Below are 17,086 nucleotides of genomic sequence, written 5' to 3'. Positions count from 1 at the left end.
AGCATTGTCACACTGGGGGGGGGGGGGGTTAGTACTAAATGTGCTAGAAGATTTAGGTACACTAACAAACTTAAGCCGTACTCCAGCTCACACTTTATTATCAGTTACAGCTAAAAAAAATCCTTTTGGGATAAAGTTTTTTTTATGAATAAATAAGAGCTGATCATTGTAAGGACTCCTGCCAGTGTTTAATGGTTTGTCTCATCCCTGTAAACTGATACATCTGGAAGAGAGCTTGTTCTTTTGAAAAATAGACTTGCTGGCTGGATCACCAGATGAAAATAGAGTAAAGCCCCATACACACTATCAGTTTTCCTGCAGGTTTTTCTCTTCGGGTATACCAAAACCATGTAGTGCAAGGGCCTGCCTGATTGCATACAAATTAAAACTCTTGAGGTTTACCTCATATTAGATGGTTTTGGTAAACCTGAAGACAAAAACCTGCAGGAAAACTGATAGTGTGTATGGGACTGAAAGCCTAAAAAAGAAAACTCGGCCATCACAACTAAGATGGTAAGCTGCAATATGATAAAAGTTTGCTTTTGGGTTTAATACTGCTTTAAGGGAAATGTATCATTCGATTTGCATTGGTGGGGGTTCATTATGGAAAATCAATGACTTGGAATATGCATGCAGATCTGACTATTTTTGGTATAACCTGTTGCATGCTTGTTCCAGGTCAGTACAGAGGTCAGTGGTGGCCAAGCAACTAATATTTTTTTTAAAACAGATGGTTAGCAATGGCAGCCTCCATATTTTCCTAATGCACAATTGTTTTCAGGCCTTCAGTCATTGGTAAAATCCAAATGTTGGCCTACATAATCCAACTGAAGATTATTCAATGCCCTGAAATGGAATAAACATTTACAGCAGTCACATAAAAACACATTTGCTCATCAAAAGACACCGTTTAATGACGCGTTGGTCAGGGGATCTTGTGGAGGAACCACTGATCCACCAGCACAAAATGAACCTATAGAGCAGCTTGTAGCAATATTCTCTTGTTTTTTTCCCCACAATTAAAAGTAATAAAAAAGTCAATAATTGTACTTGTTGTATTAGTACTTATTCTTTTAACTGATAATGTTTTTCAATCATAAATTTCATAACAAGTACTGAAGAGCTGAAATGATTCTAAATAAAAAAGAAAAGAAAAATAGACACGCACACACACATACATTAAAAGGTTGAATAAATTAAAACAGATAATAAATCCATGTAACTCAAGGGAGGACTGCACTCTCATCAGATCCAATCTGGAAACTCCCTGGAAATTCGGTCTCAGAAAACCATTGTCATTGACGGCTTTAGTGACTGCGCTGTGCCTAGAAAATGTCAACCACTCATGTTTTAAGGCAGGTTTGGGGGCGTGGGCTCCATGTCCGTCTTCGGTTTCTTGACGCCTGGTTCCAGTTGACTGTGCGCTTTGCGAATATGTCTGTACAAGTCCCCACTTTGTGTGTAGCTGCGCAAACAGTAACGACATTCATAGGGTCGCTCCCGTGTGTGCACTGTGGCATGCCGGCGGAGTGTATAGGAACAAGAAAATGTTTTACCGCATGTCTTACAAGTGGGCACATCTTCAGGAAAAAGAGGAAAGCCAGGATGTCCTTCAAATTCCTGTAAGTACATGGCCTCTGGGTGCATTGAGGGAGGCAGAAGACCTCCATAGTTTGGGTGGTGGCCACCTGGCACTGCAATCATATGATAAGGCAAGTATCCAGATTCCTCCTCTCCTTCTTCCTCCTCTTCATACCCATGTCGTTTAAATGCCCCTACCGCTCTCTCACATTCCTCATCAGATATTACAATGGCTTCTATCTTTACCGATACACCTGGAGCTGGTTGACCTTCACTTACAGTAGAACTACATGGACTAGAAGCAGCTGCCGTCTCCATTCCAGGCTGAGTAGTAGTTGTCACTGTCAATTCAGATTTCGTACATTCTCTTTCTTCTCTTTTCCCCACAGGAGACCCTGGGCTATGTAAAGTATACCTTGATGTACCTGGGAGTGCCAAAACATTGTTGACCAATTCTGAACTTTGCAGAAAGTATCTTGATGGACCAGAAGCAGCTGTGCTGCCTGTTGGCTCTTGAATTTGCAAACTGTATCTGCCACGTGCATGAGCTCCTTGATTACTGCCCGTTGGCTCCTGCAGAGGGTACCTGGAAGTGGCAGGCTGTGATGCAGTGTTCACTGCTACTTCTGGACTCTGTAGGGAATATCTTTGAATGCCTTGCACTGCCACAACACTACCAGTGGGCTCCTGTAAAGGGAATCTGGAACTTCCCGTCACAGCTAATGTAGTTCCAGCTTCTTCCTGGGGTTGCAAATACCTAGAAGTAGGTAACATTTGACTGCTAGTGCCAGCATTATCCTGCCCTTGATGGGAATATCTAGGAGTATTTTGTGTGCTACCTGCAGGCTCCTGTCTCTTTGGCGAGTTTCTTGAAAGTACTACCTGTCCATTAGAACCTGCATCTTGACTCTGTGAAGTGAATCTCTGAGCAGGCGATGCAAGTGTACTTTCTACAGCCTCTTGCTGGGGACATCTTATGGCTTCTGAAATATGTTCACTTCCGGTCCTCTCCTGTACCTCATATCTCGTGCTTCCAGCAGCCTCCTGATTACTAGTTGAGAGCTGTTGCCCCTGACATTTCACACTGCCAGTAACAGGTTCAATACTCACTGTCCCTTCCTGCAATTCAAATTTAGAACTGGCTTCTAAACCTTGACCACTTTCATTCATGTTTTGTACTTCAAACCTAGAAACCCCTACTTTTCTCTGCATAATGCCCGACGCTTCAGGTTCCTGATACTTTATACTTCCTGGTAATTTTTGTCCATTTCTTTCCGTTTCCTGCTTCTGATACCTGCTGCTTCCTGCTACTTCCTGCAAGTGATACGTTATACTCCCAGGCATTCTCTGGCCATCCCCTGCTATATCTGGTCCTTCATATTGCATAATTTTGATATCTTGACCATCATAGCTTCCATCTCTGCCATCATTCTGTACCCCCATGCAGCCATTTCCTCCTTCTTCTTCTCGGCGAGTGCTATCTGCCTCAGCAGGAGCTCGACCTTGCAGACGTTTTTTGCACACCCTCACAACCTCATCCATGTGCAAATAGCTAGCTGCTGCCAGAACATCTTCAGTGGGAGCCTCCTGAAAACTGAGTCTACCACAGTACATAAAGCTGAGGAGCAAGGAAAAGGCTGGAGCTGTGACAATCTGGCTGTTTAGGGTAAGCTCCCGTGTGTCTGGTCTCTCTCGGCATGACATATGGAAAAAGGGACTACATGAGGCAAGAATGGAACGATGTGCCAGGAAGCGTGCAGTGCCCACAGATATTTGACAGTCACAAAGGAAACCCTGCGATTGCTGCTCTCTAAGACTGTGAAGTATACGGCGACTGTGGTCTGGGAAATCCATGGCTGTAACAAAGAAAACACATGTAAGCATGCGAAGGAGAAAAAGGAGCAACACATGAGCAAAGACACTGGGCCTTCAGTAATAACTAACTATGTCAGTGTAGTCATATAAGCTATTCAAATTCTTTGCTTTATTTATATAAACATAAAAAATAAAAAAAAGACAAATGGAAACTGATCAGTTTGTATGGGCACAGACACTTTGCTTTCAGACGCTTCTAATTGCCAGCGTTCATAGTGTGTATGATATCTTGGACTTCACTGCAAACAGATGACCATCCAGTTAGAGTAGATAATAGTGTGCACAGCTTCAGCTTTCCATCTGCCATGAAGAGATTAAAACTAGATTTAGCATTTAATATATGTGATATTTAAAGAAAACTTGACAATTAAGGCCAAGTGTGGATGCTAAAACTTTAATGGGGTTTATCTGGTTGCGGGGAGCTTGGGTGGGAGGAGAGACGCAAATATGTTTTTTTCGAGTAGAGGAGGTGCACAGTGAGTGCCCCCCTGTGAGCACTGTGCTCCAGCACCTACTGGTGAATTTCAATACTGGAACTTAAAGCGGAACTAAAAGCCTTTTATACTTCATAGCCAAGAAAGCTGCCATCTTAGCGTCTGTTTGATCTGCAGTTGCCATGGCGTTTTTATTTTGGTTTCTGTAAATAGCAATGATTTTCTAAAATTCTAATTTCACTTACTTGCAACTATGGCAACAGACTTCTAGAGGTATTCTGTTCACAGCTTGTGTACAAAACGGCACAAGAAATGTTATCTGCTTGTGGGATTACCTTTTTTCCCCCCAAACTTTTGCTTCAAGTCATATCCAGTTCTTTTTTAAGCTTTACTTAAAAATAAACTGTCATCTTGCTCATGCAGGGCAAAGTGTAGACTTATAACGTTTGCAGAGATATCATCAAACAACCTCCTTGTACTCACCTTACCTGCGCTCCACTGCAGCTGGTGAGAATACCCAGGTCTTCTTAGTATGGGGGACCTGCTCCCATGTAATGTGTCGGAGCCTAGCAGCCGCTCACTAGGCCCAAGCACTGAAGCAAGTCTGGGGGAGTGATGTCACCCCCCCCCTTCCTGCCAGGGTTGCCGAGTTGGATGAGAAAGGGAGGGCAAGTAAGGTACAGCATCTCACAAAAGTGAGTACACCCCTCACATTTTTGTAAATATTTTATTATATCTTTTCATGTGACAACACTGAAGAAATGACACTTTGCTACACTATAAAGTTGTGAGTGTACAGCTTGTATAACAGTGTAAATTTGCTGTCACCTTAAAAAAAACTCAATACGCATTCATTAATGTCTAAACCGCTCGCAACAAAAGTGAGTACACCCCTAAGTAAAAATTTTCAAATTGGGCCCAATTAGCCATTTTCTCTCCCCAATGACATGTGACTCAGTGTTACAAGGCCTTAGGTGTGAATGGGGAGTAGGGGTATTACATTTGGTATTATCGCTCCAAGTCTCTCATACTGGTCAGTGAAAGTTCAACAAGGCACCTCATGGCAAAGAACTCAGAGGATCTGAAAAAAAGAAAAAATGTTTTGCTCTACATAAAGATGGCCTAGGCTATAAAAAGATTGCCAAGACCTTGAAATTGAGCTACAGCATGGTGGCCAAGACCATACAGCAGTTTAACAGGACAGGTTTCACCCAGAACAGGCCTTGTCATGGTCGACCAAAGCAAATTGCACATGCATATTGAGAGGTTGTCTTTGGGAAATAGACATATGAGGGCTGCCAGCATTACTGCAGAGGTTAAAGGGGGGTCAGCATGTCAGTGCTCAGACCATACGCCGCACACTGCATCAAATTGGCCTGTATGGCTGTCGTCCCAGAAGGAAGCCTCTTCTAAAGATGATGCAAAAGAAAGCCTGCACACAGTTTGATGAAGACAAACAGACTAAGCACATGGATTACGGGAACCTTGTCCCTTGGTCTCACGAGACCAAGATAAACTTATTTGGTTCAGATGGCGTCAAGCGTGTGTGGTGGCAACCAGGTGAGGAGTACAAAGACAAGTGTGTCTTGCCCACAGTCAAGCATGGTGGTGGGAAAGTCATGGTCTGGGGCTGCATGAGTGCTGCCGACACTGGGGATCTACAATTCATTGAGGGAACCATGAATGCCAACATGTACTGTGACATACTGAAGCAGGGCAAGATCCCTTCCCTTTGGAGACTGGGCTGCAGGGCAGTTTTCCAACATAACAACCCCAGACACCTCCAAGATGTCCACTGTCTTGCTAAAGAAGCTGAGCGATGGACTGGCCAAGCATGTCTCCAGACCTAAACTCTATCGAGCATCTGTAAGGCATCCTCAAACAGAAGGTGGAGGAGCGCAAGGTCTCCAACATCTACCAGCTTCATGATGTTGTCATGGAGGAGTGGAAGAGGACTCCAGTGGCAACCTGTGAAGCTCTGGTGATCTCCATACCAAAAAGCAGTGCTGGAAAATAATGGTGGCCACACAAAATATTGACACATTGGGCCCAATTTTCACTTAGGGGTGTACTCACTTTTGTTGCCAGCAGTTTAGTCATTAATGGCTGTGTGTTGAGTTATTTTCAGGGGACAGCAAATTTACACTGTTATACAAGCTGTACACTCACTACTTTACATTGTAGCAAAGTGTCATTTCTTCAGAGCCGGCGACTCAGCCACCTGACAAGTCGCGCTTCGCTCTGTCCAATGGATCCGTTCTAATAGGAGTGACTCAAGTCGCTCCGACTTAGAAAAAGGTTCTTGTACGACTTTGGGGGCGACTTGTATTGACTTCAATACAGAAGTCATTTTGCAAGTCGCCTCTAAAGTCGTCTTAAGATCGCCTTGCCAAGTCGCCCCAAAGTCATGCTGCCCCTGTGTGAACCGGGTCTAAGTGTTGTCACATGAAAACATATATAAAAATATTTACAAAAACGTTAGACACTGTAGTTCAAAAAGGGAAATTATAATGGTTTGGGTCAATGTTAACGCTTCAGTTTTAAAAGTAGGCAAGTTATAGTAAAGTTTTAACATTGTGAAATATTTCTTAACTTTATTTTACAATTCAAGATGCAGCCATGATACCTGACACTATCTATTCTCATTTTCAATGTCTCTGCCCAGCTGAAACACCATATAGGGTCATAGGAGTAAAAGGGGGGATATCGTTGTGTCACTTCTCTGCCTCATTTAGCACTTTGCCATGGTCCAATTAACTCTGTAAACAATGCTTTTCTTATCAAAGCAATAAAATTAGCCTAGTGAAACTATTAAATAATTAAAAAAAAAAAAAAAAAAAAAATAAGGGAAGAGGGGTCTAGAGCTCCTGTAATATAAAATAGTCATATGCAATATTGTATAATTATCGGATTTAAAAAAATAAAGTTTGGAAATGTATTCTGTATTTATTGGCTTGTACATCGTTTTTTTCCCTTCAACAAAAATGATTCTGATATTTACAGATTATGGGCCGGATTCAGAAAGAGATACGATGGCGTATCTCCTGATACGCCATCGTATCTCCGAGTTCCGACGGTCGTATCTATGCGCCTGATTCATAGAATCAGGTTACGCATAGATCTCCCTAAGATCCGACAGGTGTAAGTGACTTACACCGTCGGATCTTAGGTTGCAATTCTAGGCCGGCCGCTAGGTGGCGATTCCATTGCGGTCGGCGTAGAATATGCAAATGAGTCATTACGCCGATTCACGAACGTACGCTTGCCCGTCACAGTAAATTTACGCAGTTTCCGTAAGAGATATGCAGCGTAAAGATAAAGCTGCCCCCTAGGTGGCGTAGCCAATGTTAAGTATGGCCGTCGTTCCCGCGTCGAAATTTGAAAATTTAACGTCGTTTGCGTAAGTCGTCCGTGAATGGCGCTGGACGCCATTTACGTTAACGTCGAAACCAATGACGTCCTTGCGACGTCATTTAGCGCAATGCACGTAGGGAAATTTTAGGGACGGCGCATGCGCAGTACGATCGGCGCGGGAACGCGCCTAATTTAAATGATCCATGCCCGCTACCCGGATCATTTGAATTAGGCGGGCTTGCGCCGAAGGATTTACGCTACGCTGCCGCAACTTTTACAGGCAAGTGCTTTGTGAATCAAGCACTTGCCCGTAAAACTTGTGGCGGCGTAACGTAAATGAGATACGTTACGCCACCGCAGAGATGCGGCGATCTACGTGAATCTGGCCCTATGTGTTTACCAAGGTTTACAGATCATCAGGGGTCAGCAAATATCAATTAAATGATATATTGCTGGTCATTTTTCCTGACCATGCTGAAACATTGAGTTAAAATTATGTGCATTACCAAGCACATTGCAATGGGCATCAGACACACATATTGTATATGTACATTGAGGGTGGCTTGTTTTTTTTTTTATTATTCATTCCTATCGAGCCTCCAACACACACTTTATAAAACAGATGTACTGTATTGTTGTGCACTGGGGCTGGTATTTTTTTTTTTTTTTGATGCATGAATGCTTGATGAATAGGAAATTCATGAGCACTGGCACCAAAAAGCGGCCCTTAAAAAGACACAAACTATGGTCTAAATGACATAGAAGATGAAACAGGGATATTCTGAAGATCATACGAAGTGGTTACATTTCACGTTTGCCATGTACTAGGTTTTTTTTCTTTAAGTGAGTGTAAACAAACAATCACCTTGTAAAACAACCTACTCGGTTAAAAAAAAAAAAAAGTAAAAACATAAAAATAACTTGTTTCCTTTTTAATAAGGGAGCACATACCCTGAGGAAAAGTCTAATCATTGGAGGAGATCAAGCAGAGTTCACAGCACAGCTAGAGAGCTGACCACAGTGTGTTCCCCTGCTATGTGTGGTCAGGTTTTATTAAGAAAGCTAAAAGGGACTGACAGGAACACCAGGGATTTCACACAAAAGGAAGCAATACAATACAGTTTTACAATGACATATATTGTTCATTATGGTGTGGATGATAAACGCTGGTCAGTAAAAGAAAAAGAAAAAAAAAAAAGAGAGGAGGTTATTTAACCACTTAAGGACCGCCTCCTGCACATATACGTCGGCAGAATGGCACGGCTGGGCACAAGCACGTACCTGTACGTCCACTTTAAGTGCCCAGCCATGGGGCGCGGGCGCGCTCCCCCCGGTCCGAAGCTCCGTGACCCAATCGCCGCTGGAGTCCCGCTTCCCCGTTCTTCACTGTGGCGCTGTCATTGATTGTCTGTTCCCTGATATACGGAAACACGATCAATGATGTCACATGTCCAGCCCCGCCCCCCTACAGTTAGAAACACATATGAGGTCACACTTAACCCCTTCAGCGCCCCCTTGTGGTTAACTCCCAAACTGCAATAGTCATTTTCACAGTAAACAATGCATTTTTATAGCATTTTTTGCTGTGAAAATGACAATTGTCCCAAAAATGTGTCAAAATTGTCCGATGTGTCCGCCATAATGTCGCGGTCACGAAAAAAATCACTGATCGCCGCCATTAGTAGTAGAAAAAAAAAATATTAATAAAAATGCAATAAAACTATCCCCTATTTTGTAAAAACTATACATTTTGTGCAAACCAAATCGATAAACGCTTATTGCGATTTTTTTTTACCAAAAATAGGTAGAAGAATACGTATCGGCCTAAACTGAGGGAAAAAAAGAAACTAGATTTTTATATATTTTTGGGGGATATTTATTATAGCAAAAAGGAAAAAAATATTGCATTTTTTTCAAAATTGTCGCTCTATTTTTGTTTATAGCGCAAAAACTAAAAACCGCAGATGTGATCAAATATCACCAAAAGAAAGCTCTATTTGTGGGGAAAATAAAAGGACGCCATTTTTTTTTGGGAGCCACGTTGCACAACTGCGCAATTGTCAGTTAAAGCAACGCAGTGCCGAATCGCAAAAACTGGCCGGGTCCTTTACCTGCATTTTGGTCCGGGTCTTAAGTGGTTAATACAGCAGTGCGCATTATCAAGAACATTTTTTCCTCCATCGTCTGTGTATTACATAATGTTCAAACGGCTTTCCCCCATAGAACATTATGAAATGCACAGACAATGGAGGAAAGCTGTTTGAACATTATGAAATACACATACAAACAGCTTATGTTGATATCCTCAGGGAAGAAAGGAATGCGGGACTTTAAATGAGGCAATTGACGTGTGGAGGTAGAGTGGTAAGTAAACATAAAGAAGTAAAAAAAGTATCCATCTATCTACACACACACACACACACATACATACATACATACGGCATGAACATAACGGGAGTTAATTACGATAGGAAAATCCACTTTGCACTACAAGTGAAGGACAGTCGCTGTAAATCTGAGGGGTAGATCTGAAATTAGGGGAAGCTCTGCTGATTTTATCATCCAATCATGTGCAAGCTAAAATGCTGTTTTTTATTTTCCTTGCATGTCCCCCTCAGATCTACAGCGACTGCACCTCCAAGTGTAAAGTGGATTTGCCTTTAGGAAATAACCCCCAATGGATTCATATATGTCAGCTTGGCAGCACATGAGAGGTAATTAATTTTGATGAAATGTAATACAAAGTATTTCCTATTAGCAGGCATTGGTACACCATATGCAACAGAGCTGCTGTAAAAACAGAAAAAAGATAGATACACATACACATTAGTTACATAGAACTCAATGAATTTTGATTGTATAAAAAATAAACTTGGGCCAATACATAGGTAATGAGCCAGACTTGACTGAGCCCCCATGGAAACGCGACACGTTTCATGGCTATATGCCATTCATCAGGAGACGGGTACAGAAATACAGAACTGTAAATACAAATGAATATGTAGTATTATTTAATATGTTCTACCCCTAAGGGGAGAAAAGACCCCATGGGGAGAGAGAAATCGCTACTCGCAGGTCAGCTGAGGCACTGTGCTTGGCTAGCATCGAGTGAGATGGGACCCAAAATTGGTTGTCTGTTCCCGAAGCTGAGGCAAGTAACCAGCCAATGTTTTCTTGGCTGGGGCGGGGTTCCTTGCACTTTACATTTCATCAATATTCATCACCTCTCATGTGCTGGCCAAGCTGACATATATGTATCCATTATGTTTATGCCATGTGTATAGAATAATATATATATATATATATATATATATATATATATATATATATATATATATATATATATATATATATATATATATATATATATAACATTTTTTAAAAGTCAGCAGCTACAAACACTGTAGCTGCTGACTTTTAATAAGGACACTTACCTGTCCAGGGTGCCTGCGATGTCGGCAGCCGAAGCCGAGCAATCGCGAGGTTCTCGGCTGCCCCGCCCTTAACCGCTTAACGCCCGCCGCACGACTATTTACGTCCCTGGAGCTGAAGAACGGGGAGAGCCGTATGTAAACACGGCTTCCCCGTGCTTCACTGTGGCGGCGTATCGATCGAGTGATCCCTTTTATAGGGAGACTCGATCGATGACATCAGACCTACAGCCACACCACCCTACAGTTGTAAACACACACTAGGTGAACCCTAACTCCTACAGCGCCCCCTGTGGTTAACACCCAAACTGCAACTGTCATTTTCACAATAAACAATGCAATTTAAATGCATTTTTTGCTGTGAAAATGACAATGGTCCCAAAAATGTGTCAAAATTGTCCGAAGTGTCCGCCATAATGTCGCAGTCACGAAAAAAAATCGCTGATCGCCGCCAATAGTAGTAAAAAATTTTTTTTTTATAAAAATGCTATAAAACTATCCCCTATTTTGTAAACGCTATAAATTTTGCGCAAACCAACCGATAAACACTTATTGCGATTTTTTTTACCAAAAATACGTACAAGAATACGTATCGCCCTAAACTGAGGAAAACAATTTTTTTTATATATGTTTTTGGGGGATATTTATTATAGCAAAAAGTAAAAAAATATTGCATTGTTTTCAAAATTGTCGCTCTATTTTTGTTTATAGCGCAAAAAATAAAAAACCGCAGAGGTGATCAAATAGCACCAAAAGAAAGCTCTATTTGTGGGGAAAAAAGGACGCCAATTTTGTTTGGGAGCCACGTCGCACGACCGCACAATTGTCTGTTAAAGCGACGCAGTGCCGAATCGCAAAACCTGGCCTGGGCATTTAGCTGCCTAAAGGTCCGGGGCTTAAAGCGGAGTTCCACCCTATTTTACAACTTCTTTGCATTCGTTTTTACACTGCCCCCTTAAATACATTTGGGATGTTTTATTTTTGTCTTTTAAAAACTCACGTTTTTATCTGTGAGTCTCTTATTTCCCCGCCGCGGCGGAATGGCCCCCCCGCCGCATCCAGCGCTGCTATGCCTCCTGGGATATGTGTGTCTTCAATCCCAGGAGGCTGGGCTGAACATCGCAGCCGTGGATGAACATCTCGGGGGGCGGGAGGGAGGGAGGGCAGTGCCGCCCATAGAGGTGGTGTCCTTCCTCTTCTCCCTCTCCAACTCCTCCCCCGTCCTAGCTCCTCCACCCGTCCTAGCACCGCCCCCATCCTAGCACCGCCCCCGTCCTAGCTTCTCCACCCGTCCGTCACCGCCGCCCCCGTCCTCCTCCCTCCACCACCCGCCCACCTGCCATCTGTCTCCGGTGCACGGAGATACAGATCATCAGGCAGAGAGAGCGAGTCTCACTCTGTCTGATAGATCTGTATGTGAGAGCACCGAGCATAGTACAGCCCCGCCTCCCTGTACAGCCCCGCCTCCCTGTACATAGAAACATCGCTCTGCACTGTGTGTTACAAGTCTAGTGCAGGGAGGCGGGGCTGTACTATGATCACTGTTCTCACATACAGATCTACACAGACCGAGATGTGCTCTGTATGCCTGATCATCTGTACCTCTCCCCACTCTGCACATAATGTCACCGCACTAACATCACCGCACTAACATCACCGCACTGTCACCGCACTAACATCACCGCACTGTCACCGCACTAACATCATCGCACTGTCACTGCACTGTCACCGCACTAACATCACCGCACTGTCACCGCACTAACATCACCGCACTAACATCACCGCACTGTCACCGCACTGTCACCGCACTAACATCACCGCACTGTCACCGCACTAACATCACCGCACTGTCACCGCACTAACATCACCGCACTGTCACCGCACTAACATCACCGCACTAACATCACCGCACTGTCACCGCACTAACATCACCGCACTAACATCACCGCACTAACATCACCGCACTAACATCACCGCACTGTCACCGCACTAACGTCACCGCACTGTCACCGCACTAACGTCACCGCACTAACGTCACCGCACTAACATCACCACACTAACATCACCGCACTGTCACCGCACTAACATCACCGCACTAATGTCACCGCACTAACATCACCGCACTGTCACCGCACTAACATCACCGCACTGTCACCGCACTAACATCACCGCACTAACATCACAGCACCAACATCGCAGCACCAACATCGCAGCACCAACATCACCGCACTAACATCACCGCACTAACATCACCGCACTAACATCACCGCACTAACATCACCGCACTAACATCACCGCACTAACAAAATGAATTTATTGACAGTGCACATGTCTGGTATATGTATACACACCACATATATAACAAGATATATATATTTATATCATCTTGTTATGTAGATATATCTGCACAGGAACAAATTATTTATTATATTTACTGGTTCCTGGAAGGAGGAGGGGAGGAGGAGAGGAGGGGAGGAGAGGTTTGCTTTGCATAGATAAGGGGCGGTAACTTCCTCTGACACTCCCGTTGCTATTGAAAACTGATCTGAAACCATTACACTGCTTGTACAGCACTGAGCATGTGCGAGGCTGAAATCCAGGAAGTCATACAGTCTGGCTTCATGATGCCCACACTTAAGATGGCCCCAGTCAATTTCTGTTTTATAAAGTGTCTAAATGCTGTAACAACCTAACAAAACGGACCTTATTTTACAGACTAACTGTAGTAGAATACATTCAGCTTGTGTATTACAGGGGTATTTATATTTAAAAAGTTTTTTTTTTTCAATTTGTGGCCGGAACTCCGCTTTAAGTGGTTAAAGATACTTTTACTTTGGGATAATCTCCAAGGTCTTCCTCCAGTTTAATGGCACTTCACTCATACAACAAAGCAATAAACACCATTTAAAAAAAAAAAAATCATTGTGCAGTATCTAATAAAAACAGTCAATCAGCAAGTAAAAGAGTTTTCACTCACGTGTATGAAAACATAAGACCGGCACCAGTATATACAGCTTGTATGGATGTATTTGCCCCACCACTCCTGATATTACCTGCCATGCATTCCAAGCTTCAATCCTCCAAGACTGACTGTAGAAATGTCACTTACACTGCCTTGAAAAAGTATGACATTTTCCACATTTTGTCAGGTTACAACCAAAAACTTTTAATTTTATTGGGATTTTATGTGATAGACCAATACAAAGTAGCACATAGTTGTGAAGTGGAAGGAAAATTATAAATGGTTTTAATTTCTCTTTACAAATAAATATTTGGCCAGATGTACGGAGCCAGCACAGTGACACTCTGAGCCGTTCAGAGCGGTTCGGAAATACCCAATTTCCGAGCCTTTCCAAGGGTTTCTGAGTGCAGCCAAACAAACTGAGTATTTCCGAGTCTCTCCAGGGCACCCCCCCCACACCTCTGGCCACATTTGGTATTGCATGCCATAAAAAAAAAAAAAGTAAATGTGGAACCAATTATCTTTGTTTCCATTGACTTCTATGGGGAAACTCGCTTCGATAGGCGAGTGCTTTGGATTACAAGCATTCTCCTGGAAAGGATTATGCTCGTAATCCAAGGTTCCACTGTAGTTGTTGCACCTTTTATCTTTCAAAAAAGGGTTTCCTAATGCTAAACCTTTCATCCAATTTCTAAATTGCTGCATTTGTACATTTCAAAAGCCAGTATAAAGGAATAGTAGTGGTAAAAAGTACTTGTGAGTTTAACCAATCTTTTTATACAATTCTCCTTTAACCACTTAACGACCGCCGCATGTACATATACGTCCACAGAATGGCACGTACAGGCAGATGGGCGTACCCGTACGTCCCTGCCTAGACGTAGGTCGGGGGTCCGATCGGGACCCCCCCACCCCCCCGGTACATGCGGCTGTCGGAAATAGTCTGGGAACGATCCAGGATGAGGGGGGTGGCTATTCGTTTCTAACCACCCCCTCGCGATCGTTCCCCGGAGCTGAAGAACGGGGAGAGCCGTATGTAAACACGGCTTCCCCGTGCTTCACTGTGGCGGCTGCATCGAATGTGTCATCCCTTTAATAGGGAGACACAATCGATGCCGTCAGACCTACAGCCACACCCCCCTACAGTTGTAAACACACACACTACGTGAAACATAACTCCTTCAGCGCCCCCTGTGGTTAACTCCCAAACTGCAATTGTCATTTTCACAATAAACAATGCAATTTAAATGCATTTTTTTGCTGTGAAAATTACAATGGTCCCAAAAATGTGTCAAAATTGTCTGAAGTGTCCGCCATAATGTCGCAGTCACGAAAAAAAAAAAAAAAAAAAAAAAAATCGCTGATCGCTGCCATTAGTAGTCAAAAACGTTTTTTTTTATAAAAATGCAATAAAACTATCCCCTATTTTGTAAACGCTATAAATTTTGCGCAAACCAACCGATAAACACTCATTGCGATTTTTTTTACCAAAAATATGTAGAAGAATACGTATCGGCCTAAACGGAGGAAAAAATATGTTTTTTTTATATATTCTTGGGGGATATTTATTATAGAAAAAAATAAAAAATATTGAATTTTTTTTTTTAAACTGTCGCTCTATTTTTGTTTATAGCGCAAAAAATAAAAACCGCAGAGATGATTAAATACCACCAAAAGAAAGCTCTATTTGTGGGTAAAAAAAAAGGACGTCAATTTTGTTTGGGAGCCACGTCGCACGACCGCGCAATTGTCTGTTAAAGCGACGCAGTGCCGAATCGCAAAACCTGGCCGGGTCTTTTAGCTGCATTTTGGCCCGGGGTTCACCCAAAAATACATTTTTAACATTACATTCAGCCGAGTTGTCCTAATGACAATCGGCTGTTTTTTTGTTTTCCCGTACATACCGACTTTCACCGCCGCTTCCGGGTATGTCTTGTGCGGGACTGGGCGTTCCTATCTGATTGACAGGCTTCCGACCGCCGCATACTGCGCGTCACGAGTTGCCGAAAGAAGCCGAACGTCGGTGCACAGGCGCCGTATAGAGCCGCACCGACGTTCGGCTTCTTTCGGCAACCCGTGACGCGCTGTATGCGATGGTCGGAAGCCTGTCAATCAGATAGGAACGCCCAGTCCCGAAGACGACATACCCGGAAGCGGCGGTGAAAGTCGGTATGTACGAAAAAAAACAGCCGATTGTCATTAGGACAACTCGGCTGATTGTAATGTTAAAAATGTATTTTTTCGGTGAACCTCCACTTTAAGTGGTTAAGGGGGCGTGGCAAGGGGTGTGTCCTATGCTTACATACATTGACGAATAGGTTTCCTTCATTCCCATCTCAAAAAGTTGGGAGGTATGATGGTGTTGTGTGTGTGTGTATGTGTATGTGTATGTGTATGTGTGTGTGTGTGTGTGTGTGTGTGTGTGTGTGTGTGTATGTGTATGTGTATGTGTATGTATGTGTGTGTGTGTGTGTGTGTGTGTGTGTGTATGTGTATGTATGTACACACACACACACACATATACATACACACACATATATATACATACACACATACACACTATTACACTTACTAATGTGTGTAAACACGCACACCGATCAGCCAAAACACGATCATATCTCCCAACTTTTCGGGAGGGTTATATCCTCGGCGCTTACCTTCACCGTGTGGTGTATCCGTGTGTCGGCAGGCTTAGATTGGTAAGGAGGTCACTTTAGATGAGGTCCACACTCCGCGTTGTCACTTTATTTGGCTCACCATGGCCCGCTAGGTGTCAGGGACCAGACACATCTTCTGTATCACTAGGAATAGACATACATTACATAAATATAATGCCCAGGAGATACACACACAGTACAGTTACATGTATCTATGACAGAAGTATATCCTCCCTTATGTATCAGTGTGTTGCAGAAACCAATCAGGCCTGAGGTGAGCTCTGATGAGGAACTAGAAGATATATAGGACAGTAGGAAATGCTCAGTGACCTACCCACCCAGCACTAGCTGCACTCCCTTCAGCTCTCCATACTACAGGTACATACTAGGCAGCCAACATCTTCACCAAGCCCGCCCCATTGCCTAGGCATACAATCCAGGTGACATTATTAGTAATAATACGGGTATAAGCAATGGGAGTCACGTGACCCTCCCCTCTGTCGCTCACCTGCACAAAGCGAGCCGTGTTGAAGCCGCCTCTGCTACACCCTGATTGGAGGCTGCATGACCTATACCCTCAACGCTGGTTGGTCGGTAGTAAAGGTGATGGGCACCAACCCCAGCCAATCAAAAACGCCCACTTTATTCCTGTTTTAGAAGACGGCGCTTGCTGTTTTCAGGGTGTTCGGTATCTGCTTCCCCTCCCTGTCTTCCGCCGTACAAAGTTTCGGACAGCTGAAAACCCCCCCGAGCTTCCACAGCAGCCAAACACCGCCGGGCGACGTCACTTCC

At 43.4% G+C, this 17,086-nt stretch overlaps 1 protein-coding gene across 3 annotated transcripts; it reads right to left on the bottom strand.

Moving 5' to 3' along the window:
- Positions 1-888: 888 nt before the first annotated feature.
- On the bottom strand, positions 889-17,038 carry ZBTB3 (zinc finger and BTB domain containing 3). 3 transcript variants are annotated; one of them, XM_040328986.1, is made up of 3 exons: positions 16,803-17,038; positions 16,295-16,438; positions 889-3,437 (listed from the first exon to the last, which is right to left on the bottom strand). In XM_040328986.1, the coding sequence occupies exon 3, from the start codon at positions 3,433-3,435 to the stop codon at positions 1,351-1,353; it is 2,085 nt and encodes a 694-aa protein (XP_040184920.1). In that variant the 5' UTR covers positions 3,436-3,437; positions 16,295-16,438; positions 16,803-17,038; the 3' UTR covers positions 889-1,350. The 3 variants fall into 3 exon arrangements, with proteins under 3 accessions (XP_040184920.1, XP_040184921.1, XP_040184922.1); XM_040328987.1 differs by lacking the exon at positions 16,803-17,038 and adding an exon at positions 16,629-16,796; XM_040328988.1 differs by lacking the exon at positions 16,803-17,038 and adding an exon at positions 16,633-16,796.
- Positions 17,039-17,086: the final 48 nt, after the last annotated feature.

This window comes from Rana temporaria, chromosome 11, assembly GCF_905171775.1.
Source record: "Rana temporaria chromosome 11, aRanTem1.1, whole genome shotgun sequence".
Lineage (NCBI taxonomy): Eukaryota > Metazoa > Chordata > Amphibia > Anura > Ranidae > Rana > Rana temporaria.
Note: the sequence above shows the minus strand (reverse complement) of the source record. Positions and strands in the feature narration are given on the sequence as shown.

What these genes read in the sequence shown, in the direction of transcription:
- ZBTB3 (XM_040328986.1), bottom strand. Translation starts at nt 3,435, where the DNA reads ATGGATTTCCCAGACCACAGTCGCCGTATACTTCACAGTCTTAGAGAG.